At 38.6% G+C, this 18,333-nt stretch overlaps 1 protein-coding gene across 6 annotated transcripts in view; it reads right to left on the bottom strand.

Annotated features, from left to right (window-relative positions):
* Positions 1–18,333, bottom strand: part of KIAA0513 (KIAA0513 ortholog) — a 66,618-nt gene that overhangs the window by 8,034 nt on the left and 40,251 nt on the right. For all 6 annotated transcript variants that reach the window (XM_074201896.1, XM_074201886.1, XM_074201890.1 and 3 more), the window contains 6 exons: positions 15,990–16,197; positions 14,952–14,992; positions 14,197–14,275; positions 9,959–10,036; positions 1,328–1,408; positions 845–939 (listed from right to left, as the gene is read on the bottom strand). In XM_074201896.1, the coding sequence (XP_074057997.1) occupies positions 845–939; positions 1,328–1,408; positions 9,959–10,036; positions 14,197–14,275; positions 14,952–14,992; positions 15,990–16,197 (582 nt within the window). The remainder of the gene's footprint in view (positions 1–844; positions 940–1,327; positions 1,409–9,958; positions 10,037–14,196; positions 14,276–14,951; positions 14,993–15,989; positions 16,198–18,333) is intronic.

Here is an 18,333-nt window from a genome sequence, read left to right on the forward strand (position 1 = left end):
GCTGTCTTTAAGATTACTTCTAGTCAATTTACATCACCAGAGTAGGTGATAGTCAATTTACATCTCCATCCAATTTCTACATTCATAATTCTCTACATCTTTTCCCTGCATCAATACTATATTTCAGAGATCCTTATTAGGTTTCTGTTTGACTTTGACAGCATGGATCCAGAGGTCCAGGGTCTAGCTACTAAACATTTACCTACAGTATCAAGTGACTTCTAGATTGTAAGTTCCTTGAGGGCAAAGACATTCTTAGGAAACCTCAACTTTCCTTAGCACTTAGCCCTAGCAGACTAGCAGATTAGTAGCTTTGTGTCAGGTCACAAGGGAGGTAACAAATTTTAGATATTTCATATTTGGTCTAATAATCAATACTTATTAAAATGTCTATCTATAATGTATCATGAACTGAGCTAGGCGCTAAGAATAGTACAGGTACAAAGAATAAAACAATTCACAATGAACAAAAGAGACAGGGAAAATTCAGAAAGCTTAAATCTAAAATTAATAAATGTAACTATATACAAAGCTGTTACATACAAGGTAGTTTGGGAAGGAGGAGAATTAAAGGGAATCAAGAAATCAGATAACTCTTAAAAGAACAAATTTCCCCTTCCAAAGGGAACAAATCTTACTCTATAGAAATAGGACTCCCTAAAGGATGAGGTTTTAGCAACTCAAAGGAAAACAAAAACCAAAACAACCCAACTAGTCAAGTCTTCTGGAAATCCAAGGGATAGTTGCCCATAAATTCCTTTGTTTGGTCCCTGTCCACTTCCCACCTTTATATACTTTCTCAGCAGTAGCAGAACCAATTCATAAACTTGCCATAACCCCTCACCTTCATCCAGATTGCCAATCACAGCCTGCTTCTTCAGGAAGTCATTGCACAGCTTCTTGTTCAGCCCAAAAGCCAACATGTTGTGAGTAAATGTGCTGAAGGAAGGAAACTACACGTTACATCCAACAGGATTTCTACCCACATCTTTATACCTTTCTCCAATGAGAAGCAAGATGAGGTTCTCACTGATAGGCAGGACCTTTCCCTGAAGACCACAAGGCTCCCTTTCTGAATTCTACTTATAGAAGCCCCTTCATTGACTGCAGGATGCAGAACATGAAGTATTCCTAGGTTATTCTATTTCTCTTTCTTCCATCAGTTTTCCATATCCTCAAAGATTGTGCAGAGGGAATGTCAGTTGTAGCAGTTTATGCCAAACTAGAGAGGCCTTGAAACCTAGCTAGGTATGCTTTTTAATCAATCACTAAACATTTATTAGCCACCTACTGTGGGCAAAGCTAACGTTCATCCAAGCTCTCTTACCCAAGCTGCCCAAAGGTAATGTTCTCATTGAATCGGAGGCTGTCATCACGTTCCTCTTGGGTCATGTGGCACCACTTCTCCCTGCAAGCATAGGAAGCAACAAGAAACCAGGTTTTTGGAGAATTAACAAACCCAACCACAGCCCCTATAGCAATAACAGCAAAAACACCAACCCTTGCATCCCCTTCACCACCAAAAATAGAAAAGCAGTATTCTCAATGGATCTTCTTGCTTTCCACTGGGCAAAATTACATGGGTGGTCACAGTTAAATTTACAAAATATAGAATCCAAATGTGAATGCATCCCATTAGTACTAAGGTATATTTTTTGCTTTTCTGGGAAGGGGGAATATTATATTGACCTTTCATTTCACTGCTGTGGGAAACTTCCAGCATGGAAATTCCTTCCACCCTTGACAGTCACTTAAAGTCCTAGATGTAAGCTTTTTAGACATATAGAAAAAAATGATCTGCCTGTGTATCAGATTCTAAGATTAAGGCCTGCCTCTCATGTTAAATCATGATTTATAGGAACAATAAGAAAATAAGCAGAGATTCTATATCATCTCTTCTCTACCATTTATTCATAAATTAGGGAGAAGACAGGTGATAGTTTCTCTAGTCCATGGGGGAGGGGGGAACTGAGAAAAAGGACAATTGACCCAAAGACACACAGGGCTAATCATTGGAGTGGAAATGGTAACAGGTCCCTGGATGCCAGACTTGTGAATATTTATTGGGCTCCTCACAGTTTTTTGTGCATATAATAAATACTGCCCTGACAATTAAAAAGTAGGATTCATAGAGAGGTGCAGGGTCTGTATTGGGTCATAGCTCTTTAGAAGAAACATGTTGATTTAAGCAATTGTTTCCTACTGGAAAGCTAGGGGCTTCCCTAAACTAAAGACAGGAATATCTTGATGGTCTATGATTTTTTCTTTGATCTAGCAAAAATTTATGTCTCAGATGTTCAACTCATTTTTTTCTAAATGTGACCTCTGGCCCCACCAAGTCCAAGTGGGCACAGATCCATACCCAAACAACTTTTCAAATGTTTGCCTTCTGTTTTTATCTCTTTTACCCCTCTCTTCCCTCAATTCCAAAGGAGTCAAACAAACATTTTTTATTCTAAAGTTATAATTAAAAGTTAGTCCAGCACAGCCTGGAAATCTATTTAAGATGCTTCTATGAATATAATTGTGTAGAAACTCCAACTGGGAAATTGATGAAGTCTCTATGTGCTTTTTCAGATATATCCTTGACTTGAGATACCAAGGGGTATTCTCCCTCATATCCTTTCAATTCCTCTTTATACTCTCTAGAAAAAGGACATTCAAGGTTGGGGAAGGTGGGGCAGGGAGATGACAGAAACAAGAACCAGATACCTTCTCCCAAGAGTCCCCCTACTAAAGAGGTAAAGGGAACTATTGTATCATGATAACAATTCACAACTATGTGGTGCTATAAGGTTATAAGTGCTTTACCTCACAACAACCCTAGGAGATATATGGTGTGATAGCTACAAATGGAGAAACTGAGGTTTAGAGAGGTTAAGCTAATTTAGGGATTCGTGAACAAATATCCCTTGGCTCGCCTAGCTGCTAGCCCAAGAATCACACAGTTGGTAAAAGGTAGAGCCAGGTCTTCCAACTCAAAAAATTCAGTATTCTTTCCATCACACTGTGCTTTCTTCTCATTAATTGTTAATATTTATCCCAAATATTTTATTGAGGAATAATGGCATTTTTTTCTATGTGTGACAGTTAATAATAGTAATGATGATAATAATGTCTAGGATTTATATAGTCCTTTAACTTTATCTCATTTGGTCCTCACAACAACCCTGTGAGGTAGGTGCTATTATTATCTGTTTTGGAAACCAAGGAAGACAGAGGTTAAGTGGTTTGCCCAGAATCACATGGCTAGGGTCACATTTGAACTTGGGTTCTCCTGATACCAAGTCCAACCCTTGACCCACTGGGCTGCATATGTTTTATGATTTCAACAGTCTATGTATCATCTTCATCTCTTAGCCCTGCCTCCTTTTGTCTATCAACATAATAATGCCAGATGGAAATGTGGCTCCAGTCTTCCTGAGTTTTATTCATTTGTTTTAATGAATGGCCAGCTTTGAGTATCAGAACCAAAGAATTAAGGTCTTCCATGGAGGGTGCCTGCTGCATTAATGAGAACCACAGGCGCCTGCAGACTTGGAGGAAGACTGCATTTTAACCCATTGTTTACCCTAGAAAAATAAAATTTTCAGTGGATGAGTCAGACTAAGTCAGGGCTAAATCCATATAAAAGGAAAAAGGAGAGAAAAGATGGTCTTAGAGACCATGGAGGAGGGATGCAGGCAGAAGATGGAGAAACCAAAGGAAGAATGGGAGAATGAATATATGATGCCTACCATCCTTTCCCTGCCTGCTGCTGGGAAGAGGGTTGTAACAAGTGAATGTTAGGTGATGGGATGAACACACTTCCTATGAGGATTAACAATGTTTAGAGGTGGGGATGGCCAAGAAGATAGATATAATATTGGGTGGAAGGCACAAGTGAGTGAGTTTCCCAAAGTTAGCTGAATGATAATTCATAAGTAATGATAATGCTACCAATTTTAAAATTTTGGAGACAAACCTTGAAGGTGTTCAAAACATCCCTATACCTATCCTGGCAGGGAGATTAGAACCAGTATTTTTATCCCCATTTTACAGAATAGGAAACAGACTTCAGAAATGAAAAGTGATTTGCCCAAAGTCACATATAGGATGAGCATAAGAGTTAGGTAACTGTTGACTTCTTTATGAGAGTCAAGCCAGCACTATAACGTTGTTGGGGAACTGACTTCAGATTAGAAGTAACCCTGGGATGCTTCACTGAGTCCTGTCCCATCAGCTTGCCCTTCCCTCATAGCATAGAAGACCTCGGTATAAGAGTCCTAATTACCATCTTGTAACAGAACTACTGCTAACCTAGACAGGAAGTATGTCTCTCCTTCCTGCTATAGCTAAAGCAGGCAATTAAATTCCTGAGGCTCTCTAAAAATGATAGGAGTATTAGGTTACCCAGAAGAGTTATAATATAACCTTATTTGGAGTCTCTCAGCAGAGAGAGCTGAGGACACTAAATAAAGCATCTCCTCTTTTGAACCCTTCCCCCCAACTTCTTTAGTCCCTGTAAGGGTCAATACAGGAAAGCTTAAATAATTTGCTTTCTCAGAAATAAAAGATGATAAATAGATATCTTTACCTGAAGTAACTTTCACCAAGTGATAATCCACATTGAAAAATGGAAATAAAAAAATTATCAGAATAATGACTTTACCAGCATCTGGACATCAGATTTATGAAAAGATTGAACCAGATAGCTAGTCTATGTCATAAATGATGCTAACTACACTACACTTTTCTAAAGGGTTCTCACTATGCTTTATAAAAGCATATGCTATGACTTACCTAGCATATCACTGTCCCCATTTTTACAGATGGAGAAACTCAGCTTCTAGTAAATGAAGTGGACAGTCCTGGATCCTAGCCAGAAGCCCAAGTATTTCAAGTTTTAATGCTTGGATCTTGGGAGTTATCAGGAGCAGAAGGGATCATTAAGATCATGTGGCCAAAAGCATTCTAAGGATTAGGAAACTGAGGCTTAAAGGGGGTAAATAAACAGTCCAGGTCACACAACAAGTCAGGGACCATACCTAGTCTTTTGACACTTCATTTGCTCTTTTCACTTTAACATAGCTTCCCAATCAGAAAATTATCATTTCCCTTCAAAAATACAATTTTTAAAGTATTTCCTTTACTTAGTGTGATTTCAGTTTTGCCCTGGAGCTAAAATCATTTTCTCTTGGAAAACACTGCTAATTTTATAGAGGAAGTCAAAGAGAAAATATGATTTGATTTGCAGAAATTCAATTTAAAAGTCAGCTTTTCAGCAGCAGTGGTAATCTGTAAAATGAAACCTGCCCAGCTCCAAACCAGAACAGAACCTGGTTTCAGGGAAAACAGAGATGATTCCCTCTCAGGTTGATTTCTTGGAAGACAGTTCCATGAAGAAGGAACATAATTAGTTATGCATCAGAGAAAAGAATAAATTCATTTTCTTCCCTCAAAAGGGAAGGAAATGTTTCAGGTTAATAGGTGGTGGAAGGGATTGAAAAATACCCACAAACTGTGTGTGTGTGTGTGTGTGTGTGTGTGTGTGTGTGTGTGTGTATGTGTGTGTGTGTGTGTGTGTATGTGTGTGTGTGTGTGAATGAGAGTGAATATGTGTGTGTGTCTATGTATCTACATGGTATGTAGAAGTGCAAACACTCCCAGGTGGTTATCCTTCAGATACTCAAATGCAATAAGAAAGGTTTTCCAAGCAAAACAGATTAGGAGAAGGAAAAGTCTGCCATTCTTTTCTGTGGTTTTCATAAGAGAAATGAGAAGGGGAGAGCTCTGCTCCCAAGTTTCTAGATCAGTAAAACTTTAGAAAACAGAATGAGGGGCAGCTAGGTGGCTAGGTGGATAGAGCACCGGCCCTGGAGTCAGGAGTACCTGAGTTCAAATCCGGCCTCAGACATTTAATAATTACCTAGCTGTGTGGCCTTGGGCAAGCCACTTAACCCCATTGCCTTGTAAAAACCTAAAAAAAAAAAAAAAAAAAAAGTAGGATGATCCTGGACTTCATCCTTCCTTCCCTACTATCCTCTACTGGTCTCAAGAAGTTGCCTGTGCCAGTCATAAAATGGATAACTGGGTTGAGTTTGATTATAATTTTTATAATCACATTATAAAAGATAACTCTCTTGGGAAGAAAGGGAAGGAATATAAAAACAAAAATATCAATTAGAACAGGAAAGGATATTTACTATCATCTAATCTAACCCTTTCATTTTACAGATGAAGAAGAATAGGAAAATGACTTACCCAGAATCAGAGAGATAGAAATTTTAGGAAATTTTTTTAGATAGGAGCAGGTAGAAGAAGAAAGTCTTTTTTGTGTGTCTTATAAAATATTCTGATGTCTTTCAGAACTTTAGTTTGAATGCACTCTAGATTGGCAGTAATCCTGAAATTAATTGTAATGACTTATCTACTTACTTATGTGTATATATACGTAAACACATATTTATGTGTTTGACTTATTTGCTTACGCGCAGTAGAATACAAACTCTAGGAAGGCAAGATATGGCTTTTAGGCTTTGAAGCCAGAGTAGGAGGTAAATAAAAATTCAATCCACTCCTTACCAGTTCCATTCCCCAAGCTTGAAGAGTTCCCAGACCCTAGCACCTTGATTGACCTCCCCCCTTCCACACCCAACCACAATGTCACCCCATCTTTAGTGATCATGTCCACCTCTTCCACAATATCATTTTCATACAATTAGGTTACACTGTGCCTTCCTACTATATAGAACAGGTCAGATGGAATCTCTTAGTTGCAAATTTAACAAGATAAGGATCATGGCCCCAAAGATGTACCAGTCAAAAACCCAAGGAGTTAGTCAAGGGTTCCCAGATCACAAAACCTTAGGGATAGAAGGAAACTTTAAAGGCAGAATGATAGAACAAGAGGAGAACTTCAAAACATCTAGTCTCACCCCTTGATTTTGGAGATGAGGAAACAAATATTCAGGAACAAAACCAGGGGACTAGGCCACATAATTAGTAAGTGATCAATACAGAATGGAACAGGAAATATATATGGTTTGCTTCAGGAGGAGCTGACCACTCAAAAATGGAAAACTAAAAATTTAGTGATTCAAAATAAGAGAGGATCAGCAACTGTCCTCCCCACCCTCAAAAATCCTCCCCCTACCCAAAGAGTTTTTCAGGGCAATTTAGGGTTTCAAATTAGCCATCACATGGGGAAAGCTGAGTGTCTAATATTGCATGGATGGCCGTATGGGGAATAACACAAAGAATAATAGCAGCATGCAGCTATTGTGTTTTGTCAATACTTTATACTTCCTTACAGGTTTGTGAATACAGTAGAAACTTAATAAATGTTTGTTATTCTGTTTTGTCTGTTATCACAGGATCATGGTTTCTCAAACACCATCTACTCCAGAGGCCAGATCTCACAGGGTGTGAAGAGAATTCAGTTCCCTAAGTTAAAGGTTATTGGGAAGGGGGAAAATCTTTCCATAGGACTTGGGCAGTTGGTACTGGGCTAAATGCCTTCCCAGAGTGGCTACCATTGCAAACTCTCCCATCCCCAGTAAGTCTTATTGAGTATAAGGGATTAACAGGTACCATCTTGTCAGCCACCGTCACAGTTTCCCCCACTGACCCCTCAGCTATAGGAAGCAGCCTCCTGATCTCTATCAGGGTCAGAGTAGCTGAAAATGCCCATTTCCTCCCCCAGCCCCCATCCCACCCCCTTGGTTTTGCCCTGTAAACGATCTTCAAGTGAATCAGAAGTTACTAGCAAATGGACCCAACCCCGGGGCACACACACCTCTTTTCCTCTTCCTCTCCAGCATTCCCTCTGGAGTGGCAGCAGAAACAAGGTCAACAAAGGGTACATGTTAAGATCATGCAAGATAAATGGATGGAAAAAAGAGAACAAGTAAAAGAATGAGTTATTATAGACAGAGAGAAGAGAGAGAAAGAAAGGGAAGGAGGGAAGGAAGGAGGGAAAAGGGGAAGATGAAACAGAGAGGAGACAAAAAGAGAGAAGGGAGGGACACAGGCAACAGGTAAAGAGAGGAGGGGAAACAGAAGAGTGAGGGAAGAAGCAAGAAAAGGGAAAGAGAGAGAGAGAGAAACAGAGACAGGGAAAGATATGAAAGATAAAGAGAAACATAGAAAAGACACATAGAGAGAGAAAAAAGAGAAATAGGAAGAGACAGGATATTTAAAATAAACTTCTTTCCTGATAGCTGAATAATAAGGAGAAAAGCCCCACTTGCCCTTTTAATAATCAAACTTTTCCTCCATATTATTCTGATATAACATGATATTGTTTTCCCCAAATAGCTTGCAGTGAAATATCAGGGTACTCCCCCACCCCTTTTCTTCTCCCCAACTTACCCCAGGAGCTTAAGAAAATGAAAGAACATGATCACCCCAAGTTAAAGGGTTCTAGTTTACCTCTGCTTTACCCCACTCCCATAATAACCCTCCCCCCTGCCCCAGGAGTCCAGTCTGCAAAAGTTATGCTAAAAAAAAAATAGCCATTCCCTTTCTATCCTCACCAAAGCCCTGGGAAATAGCAGCACAGAACTGGAAGGGTCATACAGGCTGTATTTGTCCAATTGCTTTTTTGTGCAATGACATGCCCATGATTGTACAAGCTTGCAAGGGTTAGAGATAGGAAGCAAACCCAAGTCTTCCTCATTTGAGAAATGAGGAAGCTGAAGTTTGGTGGGGAGAAGTGACTTACCCTAAGGTCACACAGCTTGCAAGTGGCAGAACTGGGATTCCAACCCAAATTGCCTGCCTTTCACAATGGCAGTCCTTTCTGCTATACCCCATACTAACCACCCAAGCAGGAGTTGGGGGACAGCAAAGAGCTCTATCTGTTGGGCAGATCAGCAAGGAAGATTGGTCTTACTTAAGGAGACAGCAGCCTGGTTGTGCCATTCAAGCCAAGCACTAATATCCTCTTTCCAAACATTATAGTTGGCCTGTCCTGCCTGCAATTATTCACTCAGGGGAGTAACTCCCAGGCCAGGGTCAGTTTCTTTCCTAAAATAATAGAAATTAGAGGGATTCAAGAGATCCTCTCCCCCAAAGCCTTCAGGGAATGGAGAAGCAGCCTACCTGTGAAGATTCCTGCAGTATTAGAAACAGAGCTACAAATAAAATCTGAAAGCCAGGTTAAGGCTCTTGAATCCTCTTCCTTAGAAGGGGAAAATGAGGCTCAGAGAATGAATGTAAATTGCTGCAGGTTACACAGCAAGTTGATGGCCAAGTCAGGAGTAGAGAACTCAGATCTCCAGCCTCTCAAGATAGAGCTTTTTCCCCACTATACCCTTCTCTCCTCCCTATCCTTTCACCACAGCATGTTCTTCTGACTGATAAGTCATACGACAGCTCCTGGAGATTCATGTGCCTCTTCCCTCGTGGTGTCCCCCAGGAAGCCAGAAGTAGCAACACCATGAAAAGTTCTCATGCCAGCATCATCCCACTTAAAGTAAATTTTCTAAAGACAAGCAGAAAGAGGGAACCTTCCAAATTGAAAACTACTACTAGAACTTGGAAAGGTTGATTAATGTTGCAAACCAAGGAGGAATCAAGTTACAAAATGGCAACTGGGTTCCAAAGGAGGTTAAGCCTCATGGTGACATCTCAAGGTAGAAAGACTTGATTAGTAGATTCCTTTGGGTTCTGGTGCCCTAGTGAGACTTCACTAAAGGGTCCAGTGGGAAAAGTTGACACTGTCATCTGCTGAGTTGTCTGGAAGAATCAGGCCAAGAAATCTAAGACCGTCCCAGGCGAAAAAGCATACATGCACATTCTGGACAACTCCTAAACCCCATCCCTTTCTCAGCTGTGTGTCCTTAACAACATTCAGGGCAGTCTTCAAGCCAGCAGACATAGAGGGTGGTAAAGAAGGTGGGAAAAATGCTTCCCTTCCCAGTCTCCCCACTTACACAGAAGGACGAGAGGCCCATGGGCCATCTTTAGCTCCTACCTGGTAGTAGGGGATCGCTTCCTTCTCTCACAATGGACCGCATCAAAAAAAGCTGCATTCCAAAATCTCAGGGTATGCCTAATAGACAGGAGAAATTTATAAGCAATCATTCAGGTTAAGAGGGAATGGAGAAGAAACCTATCTGTGCTGTTTTCTGCAACATCTGAAACCATTATAAATAAAATCCAAAGGCCAACTTAGAGCAGTGCTATTCTGGGGTCTCAGCCCCAAAGCATCATCACCATTAACCAATCAATCAATTTATTTACCAGGCACTGTCTTAGACACTAGGCCTATAAATTAAAAGTCCCACCAACAAGGAGCTGACATTCTAAAGAGGGAGATAACAAACATATTCCATGGGAGGTATGGTGGATAGGATGCTGCTAGGTCTGGAGGCCAGAAGTCCCAAGTTCAGACACCAGCAAGCTTGTGATCTTGGACAAGTCATTTAATCCCTGTTTGTCTCGATTTCATCATCTATAAAATGAGGATAATCATAGCACCTCCTAGGATTGATGTAAGGATTAATTAAGATACTGTTTGTAAAGTGCTGGAGACTGACATAAAAATTTAAGCTGTTACTATTGTTGTTCTATGCATACATATATCTGTAATACAACATAAATATAAAATGAATTGATAGAAATCTGTAAAAAAGAAAGCAAAATGCAGGGTAGTTTAAGAGGGAGTAAAAGTTAGTGGGAAGTGGGGTGGGATAGAAAAGGCTTCATGCAGAAGATGGCACCTGAGTAGAAGGGCCACCAAGTAAGCAGAGGTAAAGGAGTCCATTCCAGGCTTGAGGGATAGTCAGTAGAAAGACATGGAGATGAGAAATGGAATATCACATAGGAGAAACAAAGAGAAGGTCATTTTTTGAAGAGAAGGACTGCATACGGGACCACAAAACAGGACACTAGAAGCCATGGTTCCCATTTAATGGTCTAAAATATTGTCGACAACAATAAAAATAGGTAGAGTTGAGTCAATCTAATGAGACCAGAACTTTTCTGCAAAGCCTTCACTCCAGTTAGAGTTGGTCCTTCAACAAACATTCTCTCTTTAAGGACCAGTTCAAATCTCAATGCCTTTATAAAGCCTTGACTTACTAACTATAATGCACTATATTAAATCACTAAAGGAAAGAGGCAGTCAACTAATATATATTAAGTATCTTCTATATGCTAAGAAGATATGACACCCATCCCCCATTTCTTCTTTGGAGCATCCAATGATAATTCTAAGGAATCCAGATGTGCAGAGAATGACCAACAGTGTTTCTAATCATCTCTAACACTGGCTATGTGACCACAAGCAAATTGCTTAATTCTTTTGAGGTTCAGTTTCCTTCTATGTAAAAGAGAGATACTATTTGCCTCATTGATGTCACAGTATCAAGGTACAAATGCTTTGTGAGCTTGAAAGAAAGGGAAACTAAACTATGAATTGTTATCATTCTCCCCCAGTGCAGGGCAGCTTGATGGTAGTGAGGAACAACCTTGGTGAAAAGTTAAGTTCATTCCCCAAGGTGGGGACACAGGTCAGATCCTGAGACAATCAATTTCCCTAAGCTGGATGCAGAGGCTTACATTTGATTTAAAGTCATCCATCAATCCAATTACCCTCATTTTACCAGTGAGGATACTAATAGCCTGAAGGGTTAAGTAACTAATCTGAGGTCATACAGGTTCTAAGTGGCAGATCAAGAGCTCTGATTCCTAAAAACAAGTTTCTCCTTGGAAACACTAGAAATGGGGTCCTGGGAAGGACATATGATGGGGGCAGTTGGAAGATTCAATATGGGGGGAGGGTTTATTCTGGAAGAAAACAGAACAAGAAACAAGGCATCTTGAATGATTTGAAATATTGAGGGGATGTCCATCATTTGGGGAATGGCTGAACAAATTGTGGTATACGAATACAAGGGATGGAATATTATTGTTCTGTAAGAAATCATTGAGTGGGCAGACATTAGAAAAGCCTGGAAAGACTTGTATAAACAGATGGTGAGTAAAGTGAGCAGATCCAGGAGAACATTCTACACATGAACAGCAAAATTGTGTGATCAACTATGATAGCCTTAGCTCTTCTCAGCAGTACAATGATCAAAGATTATTCTAAAAGACTTGTGATAGAAAATATCATCCACCTTCAGAAAAAAAACAACTATGGACTCTGAATGTGGACCAGAGCATATTTTTTCAATTTTTAAAATGAGTTTTATGTTTTAGGTTTTTTCCCCCCTTTCATGGGGTTTCCCCCCTTTTGTTCTGATTTTTCTCTCATGAGAACTAATATAAAAATATATTTAAAATACTTGTACATTTATAACCTATATCATATTATTCACTGTCAAGGGGATAGGAGAGGGAAGGAAGAGAGAGAGAGAGAGACATTTGAAACTTAATCTAACAAAAAAAAAACTATCTTGTAATTGAAAACTATCTTGAAAACTATCTTGTAATTGAAAAAAAAAAGAAAAAGTCTTGGATTAAAAAGAAAGAAAGAAAAGATCTTGAGATACCTAAACCTCCCCCCCATACCCTTTTTTCTCTCTATTTATTCAAGATCTACTCAATCATCAAAGCATGGCTCAAGCCCCCAATAACACTTCTGTGAGGCCTTTGCTAACTAGTCAAGCCCAAAGGATCTCTCCCCGTTCTAAACTCCCAATCTTTATCATGTACATCCATGCCATCTACCCAATTAGATGCTAAGTTATTTGAAGGGTCACATTTAATATTTCTTTGTATTCTTAGACAAATGCATTCTTTGGAGTCAATAGTACATCTCAGCAAAGATGAAAAAATTTAGTTTAAGAAGAGGTTGGTCACCAGAGGCTTGGTCATTAGGTGACATTCTGTTGTTCATTACTAACAGTGAGGAATATCAGAATTTAAAGCTAGAAAGGAGTTTAAAGATCACCTAGTCCAATCCCATCTTTTTTTTTACATAGGAGGAAACTAAGACCTAGAAGGGGAAAGTTCAAGATTGAATAGGTCAAAAGTGATAGTGCTGGAATATGAACCCAGGCCCATTGAATCTAAACCCACTTGCAATCTGTTATAATGGAACACTTCTAGGATGAAGTCATGGATCCTAGAAATACTGATGTATTGAACTAGTAAGTTCAAATAAGGCAAGTTTACTACCCCCAAAAGGTAACTCAACAGCGTTTCTCCAATGATTCATTTCCCTCATAGAAACATAGGTTTTAGAACTAGAAGGGAAGTCATCTGTTCCAACTCCCTTAGTTTACTGATGATGAGAATGAGATCCAGAGAAATCTAGAGATTTACACATGGCCATACATCTATCAAGATCAGGATTCCAACCCAAGTCATTTCACTCCATATTCCCTGATTTTTCCATTGCACTATACTACCTCTAAGCTGTTCATCTTTAACTCGACAACTATTTTTGCAGCATTTTCTATATGGAAGGCACTGTTCAAGATGCTAACAAAAATAAAAATTAACTTCTCTCCAAAAACTTACCAAAGAATATAACATATAAAGCAGATTGCAAATATAAATATTTATAAATATAAATTATAAATAAAAAGTAACTTCTCTCCAGAAATTTACCAAGGAATACAACATATATAGCAGATTGTAAATATAAATATTATAAATATAAATTATAAATAAAATTTAACTTCTCCCCAGCAGCTTACCAGAGAATACAACATATAAGGCAAATTATAAATATAAATTATAAATAAAATATAACTTCTCTCCAAAAATTTATCAGGGAATATAATATATGAACCAAGTTGTAAATATAAATATTATAAATATGAATTATAAATAAAAATTAACTACTCCCCAGAAGCTTACCAGAGATTACAACACATAAAGCAGATTATAAATATAAATTATAAATAAAAAGCAACTTCTTTCTAGAAGCTTAGCAGGGAATACAACATACAAAGCAGATTACAAATATAATTTGAGAAAGGAGAGAACATGAAGGAATGAGAGGAGTTGGGGTATGTATGAACAGAAGGCTTCCCATAGGAAGTACCCCAAGGAATATAAGAATTCTTAAAGGTTGGAAGTATGCTCCAGGCATGAGCAATAGATCTTGGATAAGCATGCTGGTAGGAGAAAGAATGCTGATATCAGGGGGCAGCAAGTAGCCCAGAGACAGCAGAGATTAAGCCTAAAAGAGATCCCGGGGCCAACTCCTTTCAACAGTGAGCACATTGTATGGAAAAGTAGCTTGCCAATACTTACCAGATAGGCTGCTGCTTCAAGTGAGTGTAGAGATAGATCTTTTCCCCTTTCTTGTCTTCATCTGGACTGTATGTTGTCACTGTAGGAACAGATAAACAGCCCTAAATGTGGTCTCTTTTTGTTTTATCCATCTTGGCAATGGAGGCTTGCCATGACACCTTCCCCATCACCACTAGAAGGAGGAAAACTTTTATTATACCAGGATCATCCACCTATGACTTAAGTTGTCTATCTCATAAATTGTCTTCTGGCACAGATGATAGTGATACTATTAATCCACTGCCAGTGTCAGTAAAGTATCCATGAAGAGTTTTTCCAAGAAAGTGATGGATTGGCTGATCTAAACATATTTTCTCATATATTTATATATATATATATATATATATATATATATATATATATATATATATATATGTATGTATGTATATATGTCCTATCTCCAAACTATGACCACCAAGTAGTAGAAGAGTATTATGGCAAAAAAAAATAGCCCTCCAAGACTCTCTTCCTGGTCTTTAACTTCCCTTCCAGTAAAGAGCCAAAATGAGTCCTTTTATCAAAGTGCCCATCATATAATAATATATATATCAAACATACATAGAGTTAATTTAAGGTATGCAAAATATTTTTCACGTATTATATTGTTTAATATAGCATGACATCAAATATAAACTACAAGGAACTATTTGCTTGCCTCTGCCCTGGTCCTTCGAATACTGGGAAAAAGAATTAAAAAAAAACAGGGAATTTCTCACCAGTCTTCTGCTGCTTTTCCTTTGGTTTATCTTCATCTTCCCTAAGGAAAAAAGAAGCCAAAGTGACCATTAACTCAAAAAAAAAAAAAAGTCAGCCTGCTCCAAAAGATGAAACTTCCTGGTGGTTCCATTTTCCAATTCTTGAAAATATCAACTGATCCATCTAAGTCACTGGATCCCCAAGGGTTTGAACCATCAGTTGTGAGAATGAAGCCAAGGGCTAAGATGTTTTTGGCATCAATTATCTTTCCTACTAATGTACTGGCAGCCCTGTGAGGAAGGACTTAAATTAGTTATATCCTCCAGCTTCTAATGTACTCCCTGGGAGAGTCCACAAGAACATCCCCTAAAGATTTCTGAGTGGATCATGCATCACTGAATCACCGAATTTGAGAGACACAACTTGAATGACCATACAATTCAAATCATCATAGATCACAGATTTAGAGCTGGAAGAGACATTGTTGGTCATACAGTCTGACCCCTTCATTTTACAGATGAGGAAACTGAGGCTCAAAGCAATTAAATACTTGCCCAGAGTCACATAATTAGTAAGCATCTGAGGCAGAATTTGAACTCAGGTCCTTCTGGTTCCCGGGCTTATGCTCTATCCACTGTACCATGTAGTAGCCCTACAGAGCAGGGATTCTTAACCTTGGGGACCTTGGAGCCTGTGTTTCTAAAAAATTTTTGAAAATCGTATTTCAGCATGTTTGATTTCCCTTGTCCTACTAAAAATATTCTCCTGAGAAGGGATCCAGATGATCAAAAGAACTATGACCCACACCAAAGTTAAAATCCCTGAGTTGAAGGGACAGCACATTTCTAAAAACAAGATTTGTCATGAGCTGCTAATGGAGACCATCAAGATCTAATGAAGATTCATTCCATCAAGCTTCAAATCAAGAACAAAGCATCCCACTGTCTCCAGCACATAGCATTCAAGGAAAAAGCAGCATCTTCCCTGAGGTTTGACAAACCCACGTGAATAAATGCTTTAAATAAAGCCCACAAACAGAAAACTAGGACAATACTTACTCATTTTTCTTGGTCAATGGTCCCTTCAATTTGGTTTCCAAGCCTCCAAAGAATCCTTTCATGTTTTCTGTTTTTGCAGATGTATTCTTCAGGAGACGCTCTGCGATGTCCTTCTTTTCTGCCAGCCAACTGTTGGCGGACTTCAGGTAGGAGTCGATGCTACCTGCAGGTTTCTCCTTAGACTCCAGGGGCAGCATGTGAGGTTTACCTACAAAAGAAACAAAAATAAAAAACAAAACACCCCCCCCAAAAAATGAAATCTTAAGAAAAAATTCAAATCCTCTCAGATCCTCATTTAATAAGATCCTCAAATGAAAGAGGAGAGAGGAAGAATTGAAATACAATCCAACTTTCTTTTATTTTAAAAATGTTTCATAAAATTATAACTGGTTGGCAGAAGATTTCTTCTCAATTCTCACTGACTAGAGAAGCAAGGAAAGAGAAAACAAAAAGAATTAGGACTAGGAAATACTCTTGTTCAATCTCTTCATGTTATGGAGCAGTCTCTAAGACCCAGAAAAAGGGAATGATTTGCTCAGAATTGTCCAATTTAGTAACCCACAGAGATGGGGTGTGGATCTAGTCTACAACTGACTCTAAAGAGACCTTTGCACCATGTAAAACACAGGAATAGAATTGGAAAGCTAGGCCCTACAGAATCATTAAGATGGGGGGGGGGAGACTAAAGAAATCATATAGAGATCAAGCCCCATCATTTTACTACTCTATGATCACAGAACAGGGACTTCTCATTCCATAGACAGACCAGGACTAACTAGGATTGGCCTTAGATTCCACTTATTAGAATATTCCAGGAAGAAATAGACTTAGGGAAGGTAGCACATTTATGGCAAAGAGGACATTTTTTTCACTGCCTAGCAAAAGAGGTCTTGTATTTCCATATTCTATAGTGAATGGATCTCACTACCTCCTTTGCCTCCCCTCCCAGTGAATAATCTTGTGACCCATTTCACAGAAGAGAGAGGATATATTTTGCCCATTGATAACCTTTCTCAACCCTGAAATATCTCACCTGTGTAGTCTTTAATTTCTCTTTTAAAAAAGCTCAAAGTAGGGCAGACTTCAGAAAAGCCTGGAAGTTACATGAACTGATACTGGGTAAAGTGAACAGAACCAGGAAAACATTGTACACATTAACAGCAATATTGTGTGACGGTCAACTATAATGGACTTGGCTCCATAATGAACTTAGCAGTTCAGTGATCAAGAAGAGTTCTAAGACTTGTGATGGAAAATGCCTGTCACATCCAGAGAAAAATCTTTGAGTCTGAATGTAGACCAAAGTGACTATTTCCACTTTTTAAAACTTGGATTTTTTTTTCTTTTCTTTCTCATTTTTTCCCTTTAGTTCTGATTCTTCTTTCACAACATGACTAATATGGAAATAGGTTAAACATGGTTGTACATGTATAACCTATATCATTACTCACAGTCATGGGGAGGGAAGAGGGAAGGGAAGGAAGTAGAAAAATGTGAAACTCAAAAACTTACAAAAATGTGAATATTGAAAAACTATCCTTGTATGTAATTGGAAAATATAAAATAAAACAATATTTTAAAAATCATTATTATTATTATTATTTTAAAAAGAGATGTGGGGGTGGCTAGGTGGCATAGTGGAGAAAGCACTGGCTCTGGAGTCAGGAGTACCTGGGTTCAAATCCAGTCTCAGACACTTAATAATTACCTAGCTGTGTAGCCTTGGGCAAACCACTTAACCCCATTTGCCTTGCAAAAACCTAAAAAAAAAATAGTTCTAAAAAAAGAGATGTGTTTACCATTTCTGGACAATCAACTTTTCTAGCCCAGCCTTCCTTCCCCCCTTCCCATCCCCCACTGCCCCCAGGAAAATCAATAAGATAATATATATATTATGCAATATTCATAGTAACCTTCTTTATGGTAGCAAAAACTAGGGGGGAAAGCAGGTGCCTATCTCAGTTGAGGAAATGGATGAACAAATCATAGTTTATAAATATAATGAAATATTTTTGTGCCATTAAAAGGAGTATGAAATGTCCAGATAAGTGTAAGAAAAGCTATTTATAATAGTTCAGAGTAAAGAAAGTAGAACCAAAGGACCAATGTTCAAAATGACTATAATACTGTAAAGGGGGAAAAAAACGGTAAAATGCTGATGATTCAGAGTAATTGCAACTGCCAGTCTTAATTTCAGGAGAGAGGTAGAGGACTAAGAGTGACGCATATGCTGTCAGATGTGATTACACTGGTGGTTAGGTTTTGCTAAAATTAAATCTTTTTTTTTTTTAATTAGGGAAGATTCAGTGGATTGCTCATTTCTCTCTAGGCTATATTCCTGACT

This window comes from Macrotis lagotis, chromosome 1, assembly GCF_037893015.1.
Source record: "Macrotis lagotis isolate mMagLag1 chromosome 1, bilby.v1.9.chrom.fasta, whole genome shotgun sequence".
Classification (NCBI taxonomy): Eukaryota; Metazoa; Chordata; class Mammalia; order Peramelemorphia; family Peramelidae; genus Macrotis; species Macrotis lagotis.